Source organism: Colletotrichum chrysophilum (genome assembly GCF_026319265.1).
Source record: "Colletotrichum chrysophilum strain AFK26 chromosome Unknown scaffold_287, whole genome shotgun sequence".
NCBI lineage: Eukaryota > Fungi > Ascomycota > Sordariomycetes > Glomerellales > Glomerellaceae > Colletotrichum > Colletotrichum chrysophilum.
Genome location: NW_026517574.1, coordinates 1 through 24384, shown reverse-complemented (window position 1 = coordinate 24384; position 24384 = coordinate 1). Strand labels below are relative to the sequence as shown.

At 55.7% G+C, this 24384-nt stretch overlaps 8 protein-coding genes across 8 annotated transcripts; 5 read left to right on the top strand and 3 right to left on the bottom strand.

Annotated features, from left to right (window-relative positions):
* Positions 1–997: 997 nt before the first annotated feature.
* On the top strand, positions 998–2967 carry COL26b_014055 (uncharacterized protein; the record flags this gene model as incomplete). Its single annotated transcript, XM_053186635.1, has 2 exons — positions 998–1249; positions 1306–2967. 2 exons carry the CDS (start codon positions 998–1000, stop codon positions 2965–2967), a joined length of 1914 nt encoding a protein of 637 aa, XP_053029426.1.
* Positions 2968–6523: 3556 nt separating this feature from the next.
* Positions 6524–7505, top strand: COL26b_014054 (uncharacterized protein; the record flags this gene model as incomplete). The annotated part of the gene is made up of 3 exons (XM_053186634.1): positions 6524–6565; positions 6621–7341; positions 7405–7505. 3 exons carry the CDS (start codon positions 6524–6526, stop codon positions 7503–7505), a joined length of 864 nt encoding a protein of 287 aa, XP_053029425.1.
* Positions 7506–10443: 2938 nt separating this feature from the next.
* COL26b_014053 (uncharacterized protein) lies at positions 10444–12364 on the top strand (the record flags this gene model as incomplete). The annotated part of the gene is made up of 3 exons (XM_053186633.1): positions 10444–10725; positions 10779–11162; positions 11213–12364. 3 exons carry the CDS (start codon positions 10444–10446, stop codon positions 12362–12364), a joined length of 1818 nt encoding a protein of 605 aa, XP_053029424.1.
* A 1027-nt stretch (positions 12365–13391) lies between these two features.
* COL26b_014052 (uncharacterized protein) lies at positions 13392–15473 on the bottom strand (the record flags this gene model as incomplete). The annotated part of the gene is made up of 1 exon (XM_053186632.1): positions 13392–15473. One exon carries the CDS (start codon positions 15471–15473, stop codon positions 13392–13394), a length of 2082 nt encoding a protein of 693 aa, XP_053029423.1.
* Positions 15474–16039: 566 nt separating this feature from the next.
* Positions 16040–17271, bottom strand: COL26b_014051 (uncharacterized protein; the record flags this gene model as incomplete). The annotated part of the gene is made up of 3 exons (XM_053186631.1): positions 16040–16406; positions 16572–16680; positions 16791–17271. The coding sequence occupies 3 exons, from the start codon at positions 17269–17271 to the stop codon at positions 16040–16042; spliced, it is 957 nt and encodes a 318-aa protein (XP_053029422.1).
* Positions 17272–18771: 1500 nt separating this feature from the next.
* Positions 18772–19479, top strand: COL26b_014050 (uncharacterized protein; the record flags this gene model as incomplete). The annotated part of the gene is made up of 3 exons (XM_053186630.1): positions 18772–18885; positions 18953–19267; positions 19339–19479. 3 exons carry the CDS (start codon positions 18772–18774, stop codon positions 19477–19479), a joined length of 570 nt encoding a protein of 189 aa, XP_053029421.1.
* Positions 19480–19613: 134 nt separating this feature from the next.
* COL26b_014049 (uncharacterized protein) lies at positions 19614–20488 on the top strand (the record flags this gene model as incomplete). Its single annotated transcript, XM_053186629.1, has 2 exons — positions 19614–20455; positions 20476–20488. The coding sequence occupies 2 exons, from the start codon at positions 19614–19616 to the stop codon at positions 20486–20488; spliced, it is 855 nt and encodes a 284-aa protein (XP_053029420.1).
* A 203-nt stretch (positions 20489–20691) lies between these two features.
* On the bottom strand, positions 20692–22634 carry COL26b_014048 (uncharacterized protein; the record flags this gene model as incomplete). Its single annotated transcript, XM_053186628.1, has 4 exons — positions 20692–20900; positions 20986–21322; positions 21385–22529; positions 22586–22634. 4 exons carry the CDS (start codon positions 22632–22634, stop codon positions 20692–20694), a joined length of 1740 nt encoding a protein of 579 aa, XP_053029419.1.
* Positions 22635–24384: the final 1750 nt, after the last annotated feature.

Below are 24384 nucleotides of genomic sequence, written 5' to 3'. Positions count from 1 at the left end.
ATGTGCCCAACCATTTCTCTCTATTGTTCCGGATGCTTGTCTATGCTTTTCAAAGGAATATGTTCTCTTTTGTGACCGCTCAAGGTGGAGAAGAGATTGGACACACTGCGGTAGAAGGTATGGGGGAGAACACAGCAAGCAGTATGTCTTCATTGTTGTGACCCATTTGTGAACAAACCTTTCCACTGTCTCCGTAGGAACAGAAAGCGTCAGAATGGGCAGAAGAGCAAACCTCCTGATCTTCTAATGTGTGTCTTCGGAATTTCAACGGCAAACTCCGGAAAGTGAAATTTTCTAGCGGGAGTTTGTAGGCGTGGAGGGTGATGCCGCCCTTCACCTGCAGGGAATCTTCACTCGCACTTCCCATGGTCTCCACCTGGACTTGCCGTCCACGTCTACCTACCTTATGTGGTAGCCACATCAAAGGAAGGAAGCAGACAGGCAGTCAGAATTGGAAGTTGCGGTCGTAGGCACCTTCCCACGCGTCTTGTCCCTGCCCCACCTGGAAGCAAAGTTATTTTCTTTCGGTAGGCAGGTGAGTAAAAATCTGGTACTTCCCCCTTCGCCTGTCCTTCCAGGTAATACTTCTTCCTCTTCGTCAATGTTTCTCTGCGATCACACTCATGACGACCGAATTGAGTGCGCATTGCAAGATTCACCTACTGGACCTACATTTCGTTCGGGTTGACCCAACCTTTTCGCTCTAACTGCATTGGCTAAGGTGACTAGTCACCTTCATTCAGTCTCAACAGTCCCGCGACTGTGATTTCCGAGCAGCTTTCGTCTAGAGGATCAACCTTGCCAGCCTCGCCTATCAATTCGTCTAAGCCTTTTCTGGCGCGATCCTCTCGGGCTTCCGTCGTCGTCCTTGATCTCTAGCATCATTCCGGATCTCTGTCGTCCGGATCTCTGTCGTCCGGATCTCTGTCGTCCGGATCTCTGTCGTCGTCGTCGTCGTCGTCGTCGTCGTCGTCTTCGTCAGTCACCCTCCGACAACATGGCGCACCCCGAGTACGCCCACCCGCAGCAGGTTCCTTCTTCCGAAGAGGTCGAAAGACTCGAGAAGATGATAGCCATGCTTTCCAACATCCAAAGCAAGCATCTCAAGCGCCCCGAGAGAGCTGCCATACGCGACGACTTCACATTGTCAAAGGCCGAGAGACGCTTCGTTCGAAAGCAACACGACTACCTTGACTGCGTCGCCGCCTTGAGCCCCGAACCCTTGGCTCTTTTCCCCGATGGCTCTGCTGTAAGTCTTTCGTGTGTTAAATACTCATTTCACAGTGAGCTGACAGAAGTCTGAAGGGTGCGAGCACCGGCTCGCACTACCTCTTCGCCTCACAGAACCCACACCGTGATGACGACAAGGCGAAGCAGCAATACACTGGACTGCAGCCCCAGCTCACTCTACCACAGATCAACGGATCTCTGGTCCCGGATAGCACCGATTCCTCATCCGTCATTAAGTTTGCGTACCGATTGCTGGCAAAAGAGGATTGGGAGCAACGCAGCAACAACAGCACTTTTCAATACTGTCAGGACCTTCTCTCTCTATTGAAGAAGTTTCACGGAGCTGCTAAGTCCGATGAGCGGTTTCACTGGCTGAACCTGCTGCATGATCTCGTTTACGTGCGAATGACCGAGAAGCTCCATGGTTGCGTCACCGACATATTTGAGAAGCACAACTTTGGCACCATCTGCATGACGTCCGTCGATCAGTTGGCCTCGCAATTCAAAGCGACCTCCATGGGAAAGTGTTTGCAACAGTCCCTTCGGTCAACTTCAGACCCAATCACTGAACTGGACTTGATGCCGTTCCAGAAAGGAGGTGCCACGAACCCTCAAGATGAACTTCAACACTGCTTTCGGAAAGGTCAGACCCAAGCTCAATCCACCCTGCTCAAGCAGATCTACAAGGAGATGCAGGTTCGGTATGGTCGCGGCACTGCAGAAGACGGCGAGAGAGCCTGGGAGCGTAGCCCTCTGAACGCAAACGGAGACCCAGAGTATGTTTTCTATGACGAAAAGGGTCGTTCTGAGTTTCAAAAGATCTTATCTGGGGTCATGAGAGCGGTCAAAGATTCTACGACAGAACTGCAAAACGCCAAAACAGAAGCAACCAACTACGCCCGGAGAACGAGTAAAGGCACCAAGGATTCCACGCAGCAAACCATGGAGCAATACCATATCGAGTCTCTTCAATACCTCGTTGAAGCCGCCGTCCGTGCCTATTCCTGCCTGGCAAGTCTTCGCGAGGACTTCAGCGAGATTCTGCAGTCGCACTCCACGTGGCTCTACGCAACCCATCAGCCTGGGGTCTCAGGCATTGATGCTAAGGGCACTGATGATTCTAGACTTCTGGAGAGCACGGCGATCCAATCAGGCTGGGAAGTGGCCGTGTCAGATGCTGTGGGCATGTTGTGCCGCCACCAAACTTCCCTCAACCACATCATGCACGCTTCACGCCACGTGACGAGATTCGTTCTGCAAACCTCCATACAGCCTCTTGTAACTGACTGGACGAGAAGGAACTTGACGTCCACGGCTGAATTATTGGCCTCCTTTAAGGGCAATAATGGAAAGCCGCTCCCGAACGAGGAGCAGCTTGCACTGGCTGAGTTCTTTGACGGCCACAAGACGGCCAATTCAGAAGACTTGACCTATCATGCAGAAGGTGTTGGGCTTTGTGCCCATGTGCTTGCACGGGTTCGTGACGAGGTGGTCAACTACAACGTTGGCCATGAGACTGCCGACAAGTCTCTGCTTTTGCCTCGCCGAGAGATCACTGATCATTTCCGAAAGATACCCATCCCCATGGCAGTCAACAAGGGATGTTGCGCGGTGTGCCACATCATGCTCGAAATCTTAGAGCGCGAATCAGGCCACAAGTTTCCTTGTTTGGGCGCCAGTTTCTCTAGTCATTCGGGATCCCAGAGCGACTGGAGCGCCGTTTCTATCCCTCGCTGACTCTATCTACGACCAGGTCGAGTCCGTCCTCCATGATGGTCTTCAATGGATTGTCAAAGAAAAAGGATTGGCGCGTGCGAACGAGAGTGGCAACAGCAGCGACCCCAACGGAGATTCTGCGCGGTTCATTGCTCGCATGACCATGCGAGACAACGGAGGGAGACCGCGTCCAGTCAAGCCTCAGGAGCCGGAGGAGCCGTAGGAGCCATGTTTGGGATGACGATAACGGTGATGGAGGGCGAAGATGACGATAACGACGATGACGATGGGGAACGACGATGGAGGACGACGATGGGGGACGAAGACAGTAGCGATGACGATAGCAGCGACGAAAGAGAGAAGCGTATTCGCTTCAGTATGAAAAGCAAGTGGTCTCGGCAGGCGGATTCCACACTAGACACTGGCCGGATGGGCATTGGACACTGTCCGGCAAGCATAACTCTTCGAAATAATGAACCCTGCCAATCCTCACATCGTCAAAATGAAGACCTTCACCGCAACACTTGCACTTCTAAGCAGCGCGAGTACAGCTCTCGGCCATGCGACCTTCTAGCAGCTGTGGATGGGCAACGAAGATCAAGACAGCAGCTGCGCCAGACTTCCGGTAGGCCGAGTCGCGATGGGATCCACAATTGTCACTGAATAACCGTACGTCAAGCCGAGCATCAGCCCCGTCACGGACGTCGCGTCAAACGATCTGCGGCGCAATGTCGGCGGAGCTGCGGGCGTCTCCGGCGAGGTCCCAGGCGAGGCGTCCCCACAACACCGAGACCTTCCCGTCCGGTTCCATTCTTGATGGAAATCGTTCCCACTACGCACTCCCCTTTTCGTGACCTAATGAGACATGCACGTAGAAAAGAGGAGGCTGCAGTTGCGGGTGCAATGCATCGTCTGCAACGCATGTTTCCCGCTCGCTAAGTTAGCGAACCCGATATAGCCGGCAGCAAGGTCTCGGTCGAGAGGTCGGCGAGCGCAGCTGCGCGAAACCCGCCATCAGGGGAAACCACTACGGCCCAGTGATGTTATACCTCCGCAAGGTGGCAGAGGATCGACGGATTTCTTCAAGATCGGCGAGTACGGGTATAACAACGCGGCCGCGGATGCGTCGTGGGGCACCGACGTGCTCAACGAGAACTGCGGGAGGTTCGACGTGTCGATCCCACCGGCGCTCAGGTCCGGGGGCTATCAGCTCCGGGCCGAGGCCATTGCGCTGCACGCGTCGTCGCAGCCCGGCGGAGCGCAGTCTTATGTGACGTGCTATATGAGCTTGCTACATTGGATACCTTTTTGTTTTGTTTTGGTGTTTGTTTGTGTGTGGTTGGCTGGTTCAGACGGTGTGTGTGGGTGTACACTGTTTCCTTGCGAGGTGTGACTGAGGCTGACCTACGTTTTGACGTTGTTTGCAGCAAATATATGCGAGTTTTTGGCGGAGGGAGCGCGACGCCGGCTGGCAGGCGCGTACAGCGCAGCGGACCCCGGCATCCAGGTCGACATTTGGGGCGGCGGGTGCAGCGAGGACACCATCCCGGGACCTGCCGTGGTGTCTGTCTAAGAGAAAAGATCAGGCTGGAGACGTTGAGAAAGATGCGATGATGTGCGTGCGATGGTTTGTTACGGCTGGACTCCGGTCTGGGACAAGTGGAGGCTGAGCTGGGTATGTATCGCGAGAGAGGGAGGGCGTGCGCGAGAAACATGTGACGGAAGAGATTGGCTCGCATAGAGAGGCAGAAAATTTTGCTTCTGCTTTGAAGGTCTTCTCACACCCCCTATTCTTGCTTGCTTCATCCTACGTATTCTTGTTTTTCCTGAGTCGGTGGACGTGGGTATAGTACGGTTGGCAACAGGGGAGAGATACAGCGCGTGCATATTCGGGGAAAATCCTGCATATAAGTTCGGCAGTATTGGGAGTCTAGAACACGTCGTCGAATGTCGCGATGGTGCGGGTAGGCGGGAAGTCACGCCACGAAGCGTTTGTTATCTTTGGCGGGCCCGACAAGGGGGCGAGAGCGAGGTCAGGAACTAGGCGGAATGACGACAGGGATGCGCCCGTAGTTCGGTGATGCGTGGAAAGGGTTTCGCTCCAAACTCGGAGAGAAAACAAACATCACGGCCTACGGATATCTTATGTACAAGCGGGGGGGGGGGGGGGATCAGTAACTTTTGGGCTGGGAAGGGTGGTCCAGACAACATGGCGAAGCTTGGACGAATACCGAGATTGAGAGGACAATGAGGCAATGAGGCAATGAGGCTCTCTGTCCTGACGCTAGACTCTGCCCACCGCCTGTTTCTTTATCGAAGAAAAGTGGATTCTGACTCGGGAGGCTCAGGTCTCGTAAGATGATTGCGATGGGGTGATGATGATGTTATCTCGTTGATTGTCGACGCTGGCGCTGGCCGGTCGGACGAAACCGGTAGACGGCGGTCAATGCCGGGTTGCACTGCTGAGGGGACGCTTGTATTTTCCGATTAGTTTTTGATGCAGTTTGCCTTTGGTTTTCGAAACGAAAGATAGCAGAGTATTTGGGAGATGTGTTTTGGATCTTTTGGTCTGGGAAAAGAATCATGAAAGGGTGTGTTGTGTTGGTAAGGTAGCGTCAATCTGGGCTGAACTCGCAGAAGCGAAAAACAAGAGGTGCAGGGCGGCGGCCATCACGGGTTTCGCTTCGGCAGCCACCTAAGCGAGGCGCTAGTCCCCTTGGGGGGTGCCGACGTCCGCCTTGCCTTACCTTAGGTATTCGTACCTCACCTCAAACAGCCACACCCGCTGGAAAGCTTGTCCCGTCCGGAATGCTTCCAGCGTTTCCTGGGCGCCACACTGCCGTCAGCTCACTGAACCTACGGAGTACCTCATGGTGAGTGGCTGCTAAACCGGTGAAATCTGCCCAGTCAGGTAACCCGAGTGGCGCACCGACACCAGGTTGGCGGTATCTTCCACTGAGGTGGCCGGGTATTGCGCTGGAAATAGCCCTGCAGCGGCTGCAGGAAGGGGAGGTCCCTGAAGCATGATCCAACGTGTGCCCGACATGTCACCGCGGCCCACCGAGCACGCCGCACCTCAAAGTGCCCCCCACCCATTTCCCATTTCTTCCCGCGTCCATCAACCTTGCTTCACATCCCTCCCGCTGCCCATCCACACGTCGCTCCGTCCGCGAGCACGAGCAAATTCGCATCAGCATCAGCCCAGTCGCGCCACCAGAGAACCCGAACCAGCAGACACATCACACATCATCGCATATCCACGAGCAGGATCTTCGTCGGCCCCTTGCTGCCCGTCCATTGGCCATCTGGCATTCGGCATCTCCATCTCCATCAATCTCCATCCCAAGTACCTCGCCAACCTACTGAAGTCTCTCGTTCCTGACCTTGCCTGCCTCGTATCCCTGCACACCATCTCCCGTCGAACGCTGCTCGGTGTGCTTCAGCGGATGATTCGATTCATTTAAATATGACCGCCCTCGACATGGCCAACGGGTCTGATTCCGGACCTTCCTGAACGGCAAGAGCCACTGTTCTACACCACATCTTTACCATTATCACATCTTTGCAAACAATCATCATGTCTGGGCTCACTACCCCGATAGACTCGTTACCCAACGAGGTCAGCCTTGGTTACTATCTAACACCGTGTGACTGCCTTGCTAACTGATCCATAGATCCTGATCGCGATCCTGTCCTCATTCGAGTCTCGCGCACTGCTCCCCATGACCCTCGTCGACCGCCGCTTCAATGCCACAGCCACCACCATCCTACAGCACCGTCTGCTCCACACCGCCGAGATGGAAGGCCACGAGATGATGCTCGAGAGCTACCACCCAAGCGCCAAGCTGACCACCCCCTCCATGTCGTGTCGCTTCCTGGGAGTCGACTTCCTTGACAGCCGCACATGGTCCGGCGACGACGACCTGGACTTGGCCGACCTCTCGCAGCTCTACTCGCACTTCCGCCCGGTGGTCTCGGAGGAAACCCGGCGCATGCGGAGGATCTACACCCGCCGCGTGCCCGGCGCCGAGGCCCCGCAGGAAGACGCCGGCGACGAGCCAGTCACCCAAGAGCTCTGTCTGGACGAGGGTGAGCTCTTCACCCAGCTCTGCACAACGACCAGCTTGGTCAAGACTGGCCCGAGACCCGGCGTCTTTGCGAGCCACAGCAACATCGAAGACGGTGTGGTGCGTGTCTGGAGGCATTGGCTCGAGCGCATGGCGGCCAAGTGCGCCATCGCACCGGAACAACGGGACCAGAGCACGATCTTGTGGGCCGATGCCACCAAGAACGTAGGACTACGCTTCCACGTAACACAGGTCGCACAGGAGCAGGCGCCTACCCTCCACTCGAGAGACGAGGATCCGCCTGTGACCTACTCTCTTCGCTACGAAGGTGAGCTCCAACGATTCAGTCCGTCACATGTGAGAGAAGCAAAGCAGCTGACAATGACATCAGAGTTGCTGGTTCGCACAAGCCAAGTGTTGCTGGCCATGGAGAAGTCAGCAGTGCAGGAGATTGTCGACTCAGGTAAAGCAATCGTCATAGCTTCTTATTGAGGGATCTTTCCCTCCGTCCGGCCGATACCGGGCCGGACCGACTATTCACACGCACACACACACACACACAACACCTTAGTACTCACCACCGACCAATGCTACCAACAACCTTCACCGTCGGAACTAGCCAAAGAAAAGTTTCCGAGCTACCGGTGAAAGGTCCCTGGAGCAAGGGCAGGGCGGCCTTCACCGGCCCAGCCCTGACCTGCGGCCGATCAGCCCCTCCGCTGGGCTGGACCGATTCCCACAGTCTGACCACTTAGTGGCGGCCACCCATGTGACAAAGCACCGATTCAGCCTCAGCAATATACGCAAAACACATCTTGGACATATTCTTGATCATTATGCTCACCATTATCCCCAATTTGTAGGTTTCGTCATGCAGCTCGACGCAAAGAGCGCCCACGCAATCGAGACCGTTCTGATGGCGCCTGCCATGCGCCCATTCTTCCCCCAGGCCGTCGCTGTCATGTGATGACATGTCACTTCTCGGGGGATTTGAGCAAACTTTATACAAAGTAGACGGACTAGATCGGAGGCCGACCTAGAGGCCTGGAATGGGGTCGCCGACGGAAGACGAACTCGACGGACGGGGCCGCCGGCGAACGAGACGTCTCACTTGTCGTTCGTGTCGAGGCCGTCAGGCCAGCCATGCAACGCATTACAACGGCAGGTCACCGTTTCAGCGACTTGGCATTATCATCATGCGCTCGCAGTAATGGAGGATGGCAAAAGTCCACGATTGGGCTGGAAATGCCCTGGGCACACCTAATGGGAATTTGAAAGATTGGCGTTTTGGGAGGAAAATTTAGATCGGGACGGATGCGCCGCGGAGAAGGCCCTTCGAGACCTTCGCGGACGGGAATTATTTGAGCGATGGTCAACAGGATATACAGGACATTATAGACCCCCTCCCACGGCGGCCTTTGACGACGCGGGATCGCCATGGCTGCTGGGAGAGCCGAATCAAGCAAGCATATGCCATGAACTCTCGGTCACTGCTTCCACTGGCTTGCCCCATACACATCCGACTGCTCCATTGTATGATCGCCGCTGCGGGGGCCGCTCCTACATTGCCGAAGACGCCGGCCGCGACGCCGTAGGGCGGCGAGCTGCGAGGGAGTCATGGTCATCACGTTTTTTCACTCGTCTGTCCGTCGCATCCCGTCGGACGTTACTGACGTGATGTCGAGATCGCCGTCATGGCCCTGCGGTCGTTGGCTGAAGGATCGATGGCTGTAACCTGGCGAGTGAGCCAAAGCTAATTGGTCACAGTTGAGTCTCAGCAGCGCATGCATCATTCGGCAGTAACAAGTTTTTTGATATTAGCAAGTTCAAAAGTCATTATGGTGAAATCGAATCGATTCCTCGGGCGAGAGGGCACTTTAACTCAAAAAATCGACATTATGCGCTGTACCCGAGGTTATCGCGTTCGAAGCCGTCAAAGTCGACATGGACATTGGCTGAAGGTTCCCACGAACCGACAGGGGTCCTTGTTCCTCGGGGGGTTTTCGAAACGGCCTGCAACGGATGGTTCTTCCCCCAACCCACAGCGGGCCAGCCAACCGAAGACCAACGAAGAACTTGGCCAATCTCTCGACGAACCACGGAACCAAAAGAAACAAAGCGGTCCGGATATTTCGCTTCGTGGGCGGAGCGAGACGTTGTCGCCGTGGCAAAATCAGACGTGTTGGGAGCCCAGGGGAGGGGGGCCGCGTTGACAGCTCCCATCATGACGGATGACAAGCGCCAAATGCAACGACAACAGATGGCCACGACACGAACTCCATCATGATCAAGACGACTCCTGCAGTAGTGCACGTATCCGAGCGTGCAGAGAGCCGCCATTTGGCTGGGACGCGCGTCAATCAGCGGTCTTTTTCCCGCTGAATTGTCATTACGAAGATCAGGGAAAGCATCACACTCCCATCACTGTTGATCGTGCACCATGTGGCTGCGCGGCTGTCTTGGTCACGGCAAGCCCACGATCGGCTGGCTGAAATAACCTTTTCTTCGACATCGGCCACATTATGCACAAAGCACGTTCGGGCGCAGAAAGTGCCCAGGGTTCGCCCGTTTCCCGCGCTAGCATTGAGCCTCTTCAGCCTCTTTCTTCGAGAGCCGGCCTCGTGTGGCCAGTCCTTGCACATAATACTGGCCCATCAGAAAAATACAATAATCGCCAACTCCTATGATATACCCAAGAGACAGTCCCAGCATCAGGAAGGTTTCAGCCTCTAGTCCGCCCAGGCCGGCCATGGTCCAAGCACGCATCGGATGGGGGGACCGTTTGACAGGGCTCAACATCCCTGCAAAGGGCCATGTCTCGTCCAATGATGCCCTCGGTGACAGGGGCCGAACTCTTCTGCCCACCTCGCCGCGTGCAGCAATCATGCCTGGGCCGCCAGGGGTATTCACGTAGGCCGCCTGTCGACCACAACTCATGGCCAAGGTCAGGTCCGTGAGGTTGCATCGGGGTCGCTTGGAGCCGTTGAGAGAGGAATCATGGGAGTGACCCGCCCGGGACCTGGGTGGGTTGACATGTTCTTTCTTCAGTGCCGGCCGAGACGTTCGAACGTGAAATCTTCCCATTCTTTCTTCATCATGCAATAATTTGCAATATTTGCGCCCCAATAGCTGCAGGACGGCAAACAAGGGCTTGGAGCATGTCGGCCCCCGATCTCGTCCGATAGCTAATTCAACAACCATATTCCCTTCTTTGCCCTTCGCTTGGCTCGTTCTTTTTTTCAATCATACTCCACCGGTTGGGCTTGTTTCTTTTCTTCTTGTTTCTTATTCTTCTCTTCTCTTCGACATTTGCTTGGTGTATCACTGCTGGTTCAGTCTTTACCGTGAGCTGGACTCGAAACCTTTTTACGAATACGACCTTTTTGACGACTTGAGGGGGGATAAACTTGGGTAATACACAGTCGACGAGATGGAGAAGGACGTGGAGAAGGGGGACAGCGAGGTTGCGAGGCCGAGGGAGAGCCATCTTGCCGTACACCCGGGCAACAGAGTGTCGCTGGCGAGGGTATCGATCGGAGGACCGCCACCGCCGCCGCCGCCGAAGGAGGACGTACCCCGGCCGATGACGAGCTCGACGAGGAGGTTATCGTTCTCGACGACGTACAGCGAGCGCAAGATCAAGTACGGCACGGGGCGGCATTCACAGACAGAGCTGAGTCCTCAGCCGACCGATGACCCGGACGATCCCCTGGTAGGGTTTCCAACCTTTCACGTTTGATGAATAGCGTTGACAATTTTGCGCAGAACTGGCCCCAGTGGAAGAAGGAACTCAACTTTGTCGCGCTTTTGATGACGGCTGGACTAGTGGGAGGGATGAAGACGGCGTACATCAGCGTCAACAGCGTGCTCGCCGTCCGTTTTAACGTCTCATACACGGCCGTCGCGTCACTCACCGCCGTGCCGCTCGTCATCTCAGCATTCACAGGCCTCTTTAGCGTCGTGGCGTCCAAGATCTGGGGCAAGAGGCCGGTGTACCTCATCTCGATGGTCCTCATCTTCATCGGTGTGATAGCGAACATGGCAGCGGGGAACAACTTTGGCGGGTGCATGGCCGGTCGCGTCTTCCAGGGCTTCGGCTGGGGAGCCTTTGACACGCTCATCCTCGGTTCCATCCAGGATACTTACTTTGTATGAACTGCTGCTGGCTCGTCTTAGTTATGAAAGCTGACCATGGATAGGAACATCAACGTAACGTTCGCATCACGATATACAACATCCTCACCGTCGCGACGACCTGGGGCGCACCCCTCTTTGGCGGTCTCGCCTCCGCAAACGCAGGCCGCTTCACCGTGCAATTCGAAATCATCAACGCCTTCCAGTTTATCGCGATTCCGCTTCTTCTCTTCGGCGCACCCGAGACCGCGTTCGAGCGGTGGTTCAGCAGCAGCCCCGCCCCGACTCCCGGATCCGTTACCTCCTCGCCGTGGGCGTCGCAACCCCCGAAGCCTCTCGGAAGACCCAGCGTTGAGGACGCCAAGGCCTATCTACGCACGATGAAGCCCGTGTCGTTCTCGGGAACGATGGACTTGCGGACGATCTTGCAGGCGCCGAGAGCCTTTGTTGCGCCGACGACAGGGCTGCTCGTGGTGGTTACCTTCCTACCGTACTGCACTCTCTGGGGTCTCTCCGAGTCCCTGTCTCTTTTGTTCTTCCCCATGCCGTGGATGCTCTCCGAGTCAAACATTGGCGCGCTCATGACTGCGCCGTTCCTCCTGGCCATCATCGCCGTCGTCGCGACAGCCTTCTGGCGCCGACGCGCGTCGGACTACACGCCGTACTGCATCGCATGCACCCTCGCAGCCGGCACAGTCCTCGCCTCGTCCGGCATCCTCGCTTTCGGCCTCAAGACGCACGACGTCATGTCCGAGGTCTCCGCCAGCGCCGCTGCACCTTCGAACGTGTTCGCGACAGACGGCGTCGGCACGCACCTCTCCTTCCCGCTCGTCTCGCTGCTGCTGGGCCTGCTGGCCGCGGGCGTGGGGACGCTCGACACGGCGATCCGGCCCGTGATCTGGCGCTCGACGCAGTTCACGTCGAGCAACATGAACGTGTGCCTGCGGAATGTGGCGGACATGGATGCTGGCGTGGTGTGCTGGCGGAACTTGTTGAGCGGTGTGTTTGTGATGACGGTGCCCGGGGCGATTGTGATGTGGGCCGGGCTGAAGGCGACGGTGGTCGGGCTGGGAGTCACGCAGGTGCTGGTGGGCGTGGCGGGGTGCGCGCTGTGGTGGATTTATGATGAGAGGGTGAGGCGGTTGGATGGGATTGTGATGGGGTTGGTTGATTTGAGTATGTTGAAGAGGACGGGGAGCTTTTTTGATACGGACTGAGTATTGGTCATGACTTTTTTTGGATTTCTTTTGTGTTTTTGGGGAGGATGATGATGGTGTAATGACCACGGCCGGTTTCGAGGGGTAGTGTGTAAGATTGGGAGGCGAGGATGAGAGGACAGGACGCGGTATATGAAATGGTTCTGTCCGTTACTTTCTTTTGTTTTTGAGATACCAGGGGATGGATGAGAAAAGGACAAATTGTGGGGATATTTGAGATTGGAAGTGATGAGTGGGAGATGGTGAGGGAGAGAATGATTGTGAGGGCAAAAAGTAAACATCTAAATAGTCTTTGCGTGTTCATGTCGTACTTGGACGCGCGAGTAATGAATGCCAACACCACGCTCACTTTTTGTCATTGTGGTTCTGTGTGTCTTGGAACGTTGTTTTTTCGGAGATGAAGGGATTTCCTAATAGGGGTGTTTATGTGCTCCCTTCCGCCGGGGAAAAGGCTTCGTCCGCGGATGAAACCAGCCCAAGAAGCACCCTCCAAGCCGGCATCACCACCTCACCTCCGATCCGACCAGGACAACGCTGCCACGAATCCGAGAGTTGAGGCACTCGCGAAGACACTTACAAGTTTGGTGAAGGGCGGGTATGAGTCGTGCTGGGTGGCTGGTGTCTCTTGCGGGTTTGTTTGAGAATGCGACCACGTATCTAGAAGGATAGCTGACGAATGAGATTGGCATTGGCATTTGAGATGGCTGGTTGGCGTTGCTTAAAGTTGTCATTCGTCTGATGTTCATCTGACTCAAGTCGTCTGATGTCGAGTCGGTGGTGACGGAGGGATGCGATTGGGTAGTTGGCTTGGGTTTGATCGTCCGGAGTTGGAGGAGGTTGCGTCGTCTGATGTTTTGGGAGGAGGATGGGATGAGTTGGGGGCTGCGGGTTTATGCGTGAGATTTGTGAGGATGATTTTGAGGATTTTGGTGATGGGTTCGAAGGCAAGATTAACATTATCGAAAGCTATCTATGATGAAGTTGGTTCACAACATGTGGTCATCGAAGCCGGTTCATGGTGATCTTTCTATATCAAACAGAGATACTCCGCACACATATCCTGCGGCCCCGAAAACATCGACACCTCATCAAACCGATCCCTCACCGGCCGCGCCTGTATCTCCAGCCTATGCTCCGTCATCCCGCTGGGAAACCTATGCGACGTCACCGCAGCCTGCACCTCTAACGACTTGGCCGCCAGCACCTCCGCGTCCTCCCGCGTCACGATCCCCGTCGCCTCCTCGTACTCCGCGCGCAGCACGAACCAGCCCGACGCATCCTTGCAGTCCGAGATCACGGGCGCCTGCCGCGTCCCGCCGAGCGTGTACGGCGGGTACGCGTAGCTGCTCGGGTCCCAGGAGCGGCGGATCAGGTGCCGCAGGCCCTCGGGGTTGTCGAGCTCGCTCTGGCTGTAACCGCCCCAGAGGGTCGACCGGCCGAGGAGGAGGTCGGCGCGCGTGGGGACGTAGACCCAGGCTTCTGGCTGGGGAGGCAGCGAGAGTGTTGATGAGGAGGAGAAGGATGTTTCCGGGGTGGAGCCTGGGCGGCCGAGGCCGAAGAAGACGCGGAAGTCGGGGTAGTGCCATTTCCGGGAGTGGATCTCGCCGCCGTTCTTGCGGGTGAAGGTGACCCAGTCGCCGTCTGCTTTTTGTTTAATGCTGACCATGCCCACGAAGCCCGGCTGGGCTTTTGTGCAGAAGGTGGACGTCTCGGCGAACCAGAGGTGCGCGGGGAATCCCGTGGTCACGCTCACGCGGTAGCCCGTGGGTGATTTACATGAGATGGAAAAGGTGTGGTCGGCCTCGCGGATGACGGACCGCGACTGCGGCGGGGAGAGGTGTCGTGGGATGTGGACCTCGCGCTTGTCTGCGATCTTGGGGTTTGTGCCGCGCGACCACTCGAGGACCCAGCGGCGGCGGCGGACGAAGGCGTCGGGGGTGCGGAAGAGCTCGATGCAGACGTAGAGGTGGTGGTTGATGTCGGGCGGCGGGCGGGAGGGGGCGAGGTAGTAGTGGTTGAGCTTCATGACGAAGGCGCGGCGGTCTTGGGGGAGGAGGGCCTCCGGAACGAGGGAGGAGGGGAGGCTGGATGTGCTGCGGCCCATTGTTGCGTCCGAGTCGCCTGATTCGGAGGGGGTGTTGTCGTCGGGGGCGAGGCGCTCGAGGTGTTGCCGGGAGATGAGCATCACGTCTGGTTTGAAGTGGATGCCCTTGTTGGTGATGCGGATCTCTGTTTGCTGGATGGCTGCGTCCTGGATCGGGACGAGACACGAGCCGTCTGCGAATTCATCAGGGGACTGCGCGAGGAGACCGCGGAAGGCCTGGGTGTCGTCCTGGGACGAGTCCCACGCGAAGAGGGAGAGGTCGGTGCTGTTCTGGAGGATGGCTTCTTGCAGGCGCAGAAACGCTTTGCGGCCCTCGCCGTAGATCAGGGGTAAGTTGACGTCGAAGATGCCGAACAAGCTGTAGGCCCGGTCTTCCTCGCGCTTCGTCCGGCGGCGCGCGGCCCAGGACATGCGCCGCGCAACGGGGACTTCGTACACCGCGGCTGGGTCCTCGAGGACCTCCTGGTCGATGCCTGTGATGCTCGCGAGGAGGGCTTGGAGGTGCGCCTTGGAGCCGATGTCGTTCCAGTTCTTGTCAAAGAAGGTGATGTCCCGGGACGCGACGAGTTCCTGGAGCGTCCAGCCGCGGGAGAACCAGCGGCACTGCCCGAGCTCCGCAGCAGACAGCTGCTCCGCGGACCGGAAGAAGCTGCTGCGAGGTTGCGACGTTGATGGGGGGTAGTCGGAGAGGTAGGCGTAGCAGATGTGCGCGTCGTTGTACCAGCGGAACATGGAGTTGATGCTCTCGGTCAGTTCTGCGCTGCTGCTCTTGTCGATGCAGCAGGTGTCGACCCACGCCCACTCGATGCCGGCGGCGCGGGCGATCTCGCAGGTCTTCCAGATCTTGGTGAAGCCGGGCTTCTTGGAGGCGTGGACGAAGTCGGCCATGTCGTGGAAGGAGACCTCGCCGTCGGACCAGGTGTGCGAGAGGATGGCGTACGGCAGCGAAGGGGGCCCGCCTTGGAACTCTGCGAGTTTGAGCGTTGTTGTGTTGATTAGCCACATTATGGGTGATTTGGTATCATGAGATGCCGCATGGCAATAGGTGGGTTTTGGGGTGTGATGTGGAAGATAGTTTTATGTTGAAGTCTTGCTGAAGATGAGGCTGTGCTGCTGATGTTGAGGCTTGTCAGCGCGGGGTGGGATCGCGCGGGATGGATGCAGGTAATCCTTGCTCTTCAGGGTCGTGTGCCCCAGTGAAGTTGACGAACCGGTGTTGGGCATCGCTGCATCGGAGAATTCTGTTTGATTGGACAGGATGATTTTCGACTTTGGATAGCACCACGTTGCGGCTTCGGTGAGTGTTCTGGGGTTCTTACAGAAATCCTTTCACTCCCATTTCTTAAGCAATACGTCCAATCATGTTATTGAACGTTTGGACCCTGAGTGATGAACTGTCAGCCCTAAGCATTTTGAAAAAGTTCATGATAGTTCATTTCGTCCTCTAGCCGAGGCACACTTTGGGCATTCCGGTTTGGTGCAGTTATGCCTAGGCACATTGGATAAAGATCCATGGGAGGTTACCATGCACTCTGTCAAGTTGAAGAACATATTGATGATTATGAGTCTACCTAATTACGGCGATCCCAACGATCGTTCATTTCAAACACAGTTTCTACTCCTCCTGACGTGATCTCAACCGTATTCCGCACCTTGCCCCCTTGCAGTATAATCGCCTCACTCCCGTCGTCGCTGATGTGGCCCGATGCTCTGGCCGCAGCACGCGAAGTAGTCCCGCTCTGGAACTCGCCCTCGGATTTGAGATACTTGCTGCCCGAGCGGTACTTTCGCGCGTAGTAAGCCCTGGCGTCCCGGAGGAGAACACGCAGCACTGGGATGGACGCGGCTATGATGGTGGCGTTGGGCTCGGCGTGGATCCAGATGCTTAGAACCGCGAGTCGACGGGAGACTACGCAGTCGATATCAGCCTTGAACTGCCTGGGAGAAAGACGTACTTGAGAAACTCACATTCAGGCCCAACGGCTCTTGCGGCCCAGTAGGACTCGACTGCCTTTACAATTGCCACGCTTCCAGCTCTACATGTCGGTCGACGTATTAGCACGTGTTGTGCATCGCATACAATCTCTCCGTGTTTTGACTTACAAGCAACCAATGCCCATGGCAATTGCCACACCAGCCTTTTCACGCTTGATCATTTGCAACCCCCAGACAACCTTGATCGGGATCATGGCCAAGATGAAGTCGGTAAGTGCTGATATAACTGTAGTAGCGTCAGCTTCCAATTTCCCAATCCCTCCACCGAACATGTTTTCTTACTCGACCCAACCATATTCATCCAAAGCCCGCTATCAGCAGACCAACACGGTTGAAACGTATGCGGATCCGGCGCGCCGCAGTTCGCTCTCCACACCAGCACCGAGTGCGCAACACACATCGCGTCCATCACGAACGCAACCACGATGACCAGCCACCTCGCCCACCCGCTCGTAAACCTGCACAGCGTGAGCGCGAACGAGGTCTTGCTGAAAGCCAGTGAGAGCTTCATCGCCGTGTCGGAAGCCAGGTTCGCCGGCATGATCACCGGCCCCGTCAGCGTCGTGACCAGGTACCCCCTCCGGTAGATGACCGTCTGCAGTATGTCCGCCAGGATCAGGAACATCCAGCCGATCAAAAGTAGGTAGTCGTCCCACCACATCTTCCGCGTCCGCGCGGCCCGGCAGTAGAGGCGGAGACCCAGGAAGATGGTCGACACCGAAGCCATGGTCCACGCTGATGAGAGGACCATCGTGGCTACGGAGGGGTCCCCGGAGGGCATCGGGTACATGATTGCACCTTCCGACATTGTGGCGGCGTCGTTGAGCAGGAACTTGCGAGGCACATTTGAGCCACTCCGGGCTCCTCAGAGAGACGACACGCCATATTTGTACGGGATACGGCTTATGCAGCAAGACTCCATCTTTGACAGGTTTGACACCTTACGTAAGGCCTGTCATGACTTGTCAGGCGTGATGTGGATGGAGTCTCAACTTTCTTTTTCCTTATTCTCGGGTTTTGGACCCAGAAATAATCCCATGCACGCTGTCGGCACAATGTGTGAGGTTGCGCGGCGGCACGATATTCAATCCGGTTGGACTGGATGATTATTGATACGGGCTTGGAGCTCCACATGTGTTTTACAGGCGAAAGGGTTGTCTAGCAGGCTGCAGTATCGCGACGAGGATTCTCGTGGGGGCTTTGATGCGAGAAGACCCACGACGGTTGCTGCAGGAGCGGCACAATCTGCGGGAAATAGAGAGGATGCTGCGTGTGTGTTGTTTTTCGGAATGTTGACCGCCGACCCTTTCATCAAAAGAAGGTTTATCGGCCATGATGTTTTGTGATACCCCGAGATTCAGCAACCTCGGTTGTGTGCAAGTTAAGAAACAGCAGGACATGGGCTGGAAAGTTTATGATATTGAATCTGAGATTGAGTATTGTGGACTCCACGGAATCCACGCGGCCATAAACATGGTTTCACGACGCCCGATATCTTGGGTCTCAAGCAGCCAACATAACGAACCAATTTCATCGCGCTATCCCATCAAATTCAGATACAATCGCCTGCGCAAAGGAATGAATGATCAAGACTGCTGACCCCTTCCCAGCCCTCCTCGCCGCTCCGGGTGGGTCCCGACCCCGGTCCGACCCCGGCGTCACCCTACCAGAGCAGCACCATCTCCGGGCTCGGAGGAGCCGGGCACGACCAGCAGCCAATAGCACACATGGGCAGAACCAACAGAGTCCGACTGAACCCATTCCCCTACCAAAAAACGATTCATGAACATCGTTCGATCTTGGTTGCCCAGACCCAGGGGTGCCGAGGACCTTTTGACCTTGTAAGGCGACGGGAGGGACAGGCGCTCGAAGGCAAGACATCACTAGGCCGTTGAAGAGGGCCGCATATGCAGCAATTTAAATATTGGCGGAAGAGTCTTCCGGGAGCCGGCTTGCTCAACGAAACCCCACCTATCGCATCTTGCCGTTGAGGTGATTTTTTCCCGGGCAATGGAGCGGGGGTTGTTCGCATGCGAATGCGACGAAACGTCGACGGGCTTTTGCCAATGAACATTTGCACCACGCGAGAGTGGGATTGTAAGCCACGCGAAGTTTCCCAACTCTTCTTAGCGAGGGCCTGTGGAGTTCGATTCCGTCTGACTGCATGGCTGCATGGATCCCGAGCCCGAACAACAAGAACGGTTGGCGCCCCCAATAACGGTCATAAAAGGCTAGTTGCCTCTTTTCATCTCAGAAATCTCCGTGACTGAGTGTGTGATTAGTTTCAAAGTGAACACACACGGCAAACATGTCTCCCCGACTTCCTCGCCTATCCGCTCTGGCGACAGTCGTCCTTGCCAGTCTTGCATCTGCAACCCCTCGGCTGGTCGCTCGGCAAGCCAATGAGACCCTGGGCAGAGGTGTAAGAAATCCCCACCACTGTCATTGCTTTTGACAAAAGAAACGCTTTAACCCTCTTCTTTCTGCAGTGTGCTGCTCTCGTCCACGCCGGCCTCTCACCGCAACTGTATTTCTCGGCCGATAGCGAGTACGTCGAGACGCTTGAGTCGTACTACGACGGAGCCGTCCAGGAGGTGACCCCGCGGTGCGTGTTCAAGCCGGAGAACACGGCGCAGGTCGCGACCGCTCTGAGAGCCCTCAGCGCTGAGGATGGCGGCTGTTGGACGGTGGCGATTCGTAGTGGAGGGCACTCGCCTGTCCCGAATAATAATGCCCAGAATGGTGTGACGATTGATCTTGGCCGGCATGATTCGGTCACGTACAGGGAGGATGAACATGCCGAGGTAGGGTTTTTGAAGAAGAAAATTGGTTTTGGTTATTTGTTTCAGTTGCCGGAGGCTGACAAGTACCATAGAAGGGACACGGAGTCGCCTCTATCGGCTCTGGTGCCAGATGGGGCGATGTCTACACCGAGCTTGAGAAAGAGGGCGTCATGGTCACCGGGGGACGGGAAGGTCATGTTGGTGTCGGAGGATTTCTTCTCGGCGGCGGTTAGTTAACTGGTTGGAAGATTGGGTACACCGGCTAACACGTTCGAAAGGCTTTGCTTGGCACTCTGGTAAACATGGGATGGCGTGCGACAGCGTCGTCAGCTATGAGGTATCTTCTGAAGATATAAATGCTGTGAAGATGACCCTGATAACACGTTTACAGGTCGTTCTTGCCAATGGCACGGTGATAACTGCGACCTCTACCAATCACCATGACCTCTGGCGGTCTCTCAAGGGTGGCTTGCACAATCTGGGTCTCGTCACGCGATTCGACATGCGAACATTCCCTTCCCAAGACGCCTACGGTGGTATCACGGCGTTTTCATACGACCAGGCTGAAGCCGTGCTAGAGAAGCTCGATGCAATGATTCGAAGGAACCCAGAGAACCCAGCAGAGAACGGCTTCGTGTCCTTGTCTTGGAACCCTGCCACGGGTCCCTCTGCGGCATTCGTCCTCGCCAACGTGGATGGTGTAGAAAAATCGACATCATTTGTGGGACTCGAAGAGTTGAACCCCGTCGTTGACGCGCGCTCTCATGCTCCAATCTCGAGTCTCGTGAAACAGATCGAGGGAGGGTTGGGGCTCTACAACGTGTGGCTCACCCTCTCATTTCACTCCTCCATGAGCATGGTCCGCAAGGTAATTGAAGTGTTCGACAGCCTCGTTGCAGAGTTCGAGAACACTCTCGGCAACGACGACCGGATTATCTTCGTTTTGACACCTCTGCCGACGAACTACGCGGGACACGGCGAGAATGTTCTCGGTATCAACGATGCGGGTTACGAACCGAGTATGGTGCTTCAGGCTGAAGCTCTACTAACCACGCCGGAGCATAAGGAGTTTTTGACAGAAGCTCTTCAGCGAGCAGTCGAAAGCACCATATTCCTGTGGTCTGCTACCACGCACCAGCGTACGAGGTGGAAATACCTCAACTACGCTAATCCCCTTCAAGATGTGTGGTGGACTATTGGAGAGGATAGGTTCTTTCTAAATCGCACAGCGCAGGCATATGATCCCATTGGCTTCTTTCAAACTCGGGTTTCGGGTGGGTTCAAAATATCACAATCTGACTAGGCTCAATAAAGGCGATATGCCGAACCATCGATAACTATAATCAGACTCATGTATTAATAAGAACTCATAATCAATACTAAATCGCACTGATATCGCACTGGTGGCTGAAACTGTCAGGGCTTGAAACCATACCAGTCATCGCTCACTGGTACAGCTCAGGATAGGCGGCCTTGATCATGTCGGATCCCTTCTCACCAACCATGTAGACCGCATTCTGGATGCGGCAGTCGGGGATGACCGGGATGACGGAGGCATCAATCACACGCAGACCCTTGACACCAAAGACTTGCAACTTGCCGTCGACGACACCCTGGTCAATGCTGGGAGACATGCGAGTGGTTCCACAGGGGTCTAGTCAAAGTCCACCGTTAGTCTCACAATTCTCAATACAGTCCAGGAAACTTGTCACGAGTGACAAATGAGGAATTCCACTCACGGAAGCCAGTCTGAGAGCGCTCCAGGATCATCTTGATCATGGCCTCATCGGAAGAGCGAGGCATAGGCCAGGGGTAGTCGCCCTCGATGATGTCCTTCATGCCCTCACCATTCATGATAATGTCGTCCACGAAGCGGAGGCCCTCGCGCATGGCGATGAGGTCGAGGTCGTCGGAGAAGAAGTTGAGGTTGATCTTGGCCTGCTCGAGGGGGTCCGCGGAGTTGAGCGTGACGGTGCCGTTCTTGGAGAGGGGGCGGAGGAGATCGACGATGACGGTGAAGTAGTCACCCTTCGGAGGCGTGGGAATGTGCCACTGGAAGGCGTCACAGAACATGGGCTATCGTCACATCTCATTAGCTTCGGCTGATACTGACGTTTCCGGTTACGGGAGATACTTACAACAAAGTCAATTTCGAAATGGGGCTGTCCTCCAGGACCGAAGGGGTCGACACCGCCGTTCTTCGCGAGGTACTCGTTGTACTCTGCGCAGTTCTTGAGGCGCTCGTCGATACGGGGGAGGCCAACGAGCTCAAGCAGGCCGCTGCTCAGGGGACCCTTGTTCTTCCAGTGGTAGGCGGAGACAGCGCCGTCGTGCTCGGGGCCAGCGCGGAGGAGGTGCTGGTCGAGGCCGTAGCCGTCCTTGAGCTTGAAGACGTGGGGCATGATGGGGTGGTCGAGAAGGTTCTGGCCGACGTGAGGGGAGTCGACAAGGGTCTTGATGCCGAAGGACTCGAGCTCCTTCTTGGGTCCGATTCCGGAAAGCATCAGGAGCTTGGGCGATTCGTAGACACCGGACGAGACGATGACTTCGTACTTGGCGCGGAAAGTGAGGTCCTCGCCATTGGGACCGAGGACTTCGACGCCGACGGCCTTGCCGTTCTCAATGATGAGGCGCTTGGAGTAAGTCTGGCCGATGACGGTGACGTTCTTCTTGCCCTCGATGTAGCGCCAGCTGGAAGAGCGCTTCCCCTTGTAAATGGAGCTGACCGCAGTAGTGAGGCCGTGCATCTCGCCGTCGTAGATCTCGTCGTTCAGCTTCTCCCCCTTGCTGACCCAAGCCTTCTTCAAGGCGTCACGGAAAGGGGCGGCCTCGGCGACCAGCTCAGCAGGCGAGACATGGATTGGGCCGTCGGTACCAATGTGCTGGAGGTACTTGGGCAGCAACCCCTGGTCGTCGTGGAATGTGGCAGGCTTGTCGAAGTACTCCTTGCAACCCTCCCAGTTCCACTCGTCGCCGCCGTAGGGGGCCCAGTCGTCAAAGGTGGCTGCGCTGCCGCGGATCCAGGTGTAGTAGTTCAAGCAAGAGCTGCCGCCGAGAACCTTGCCGCGAGTGTTGGGCTTCTCGATGCGGGTGTAGTCGGGGCGGTCGATCATGCCGGTCTTGTAGCCCCAGTCCCACTTGCTGCCGCGGAGCTCGAAGGCGCGGGCGGGGGTCATGATGGCCTCGTTGTCGATGGGGTTGCTGACGCCGGCCTCGATGACCAGGATGTTGACGTTGGGGTTCTCTGCTAGGCGTCCGGCGACGACGCAACCGGCAGTGCCACCTGATAAGGGGTGAGATAACTGTGTTTGTTAGAGAAACTATAGATCATAGACGTACCACCGACGAGGATGAAGTCGAAGTCCTTGACATTGTTGATAGCAGTCATGTTAGATAAGATTTGGTGAATAAAGATTAAGTGTAAGATGTGATTTCAGAGATGGTAAGTTGTGTTGTTTCAAAGATGTGTTAATAGGTGTGTGTTAGTTGAGTGTAAGCTGTGTGGTGATGAGGTAGGTGTTGACAAAATGCAGGAAGTTGAGGCCATACTTATACATCTCAAGAGACGGCAAAACCGAGGATCAGTGAAGACATTTACAACGTTACTTGCACATACATGGAGTGCGAATGCCGTCATTCCGTGTGACGCCGAAGTCTAAGACTGCACGGGGCATCTGCACCCTTGCACCCTTCAACCGGAAGTCTCGCCGGCGGTTTGGTACTAACTGAGATATCCTGCCGACAATTTGGTCGATGTTTCCAAGTTTGAGATGCCGAAAGCAAACTGCGGGAATTTCTCAAGCGTAGCACAGAGCTTGTTGTCTCGCTAAGTGAGCTATCACCACTGGAAGTCTTTCGTTGATGCTGATTACCATGGTCATGTGGAACTCCGCAGCAAGCCACTCATCAGGCTCAAGGCAGGATTGCCGGTGCCCGCCGGGAGTGAGTAAGGTTTGCGTCTGAAATTTGCACCAGCTGACCGACTTTCAAGCCTCAAGATTGTGGTCTCCGGTGAACACCGCACAACTTGACGGAGAAGTAAGGAGCCGGGCCGGTTGGGTGGATCACGGCGTTCGGCTCCGACATGGTCGGGCCCGGTTTCGGTAAACCTTCGCTCTTCGGCGTTTTTTTCGCTGCATAAGCCAATCAGCATGACGGAAAGCACAGTTACCTAAGCTCTGAGAATTCTCGGGATTCAACTTTGTTAGTATTGCAGGTCCCTTATTGGCTGACTTTTCAACTACCAACTTGCCGAGCCTCGACCGCATACTTCTGAGCGCTGAGCCATTGAGACATATCGAGAGGCTTCTTTTTGACTTCGGCATTGAGAAATTCAAGCAGCTGTTCAGCGCACTCCGCAGTCCCCATTCGAGTGGTTTTCGCATCGGTATCTCGAGGTCAATTTCGGGTTCACATGTGCGTCAACCGTTGTGGGATTGCACCGGCAACCGTCATCAAACCGGTTTGACACAATTGTAGTCCGCCCAAATGTCTTTTTGGTTTAGGTTCGTGAGAGGGCATTTTGTGTAAAGAACGGCCGATGAGATGCTCCGGAAGACTGAAGCGGTGACGTTGAATTGTCGTGAATTGGGGTGTGATCTTCTCCTTAGTACTGGTGTTACGACCCGTTATGCATGGATAACAGTTGACCGACCCACTTGGGCGTCGGGCGGCTAGGACAGGACATTTGTACTGCAGGATCACGGGAACAACAGGGACTCACTCGGAACGGAAGAACTATAGTACAGGTCACGTGATGGTAAGAAGGACCGACGAGAGATAAGCGGTCCTGACCTAGGACCGACATGGAGAAAGCGGTCCACACCCGGGGACCGCTCGGAAGACATCGGTCCTCAGAGTAAGAGGACTACCCTAGACTTGTATATAGTATGACCTGAGCCTGGCTCATGGCCAAATTTCCATAGCTCTTCAGCAATCAACTTGTGATTATCACCACAGATACTTTCAGCTCACCTTCACTGCGAATTACTTGTTGAGTCTAAGACTGATCACCTTAGCCTCTGAAGACTTGATCTACTACAGCCTACGACCTACGACCACGACCCCAGTGTACTGTTTTAACGTCAATCCCCAACTTCTGTTAGCAGACCCTACTGTCGGATAGCTGACCGTAACAT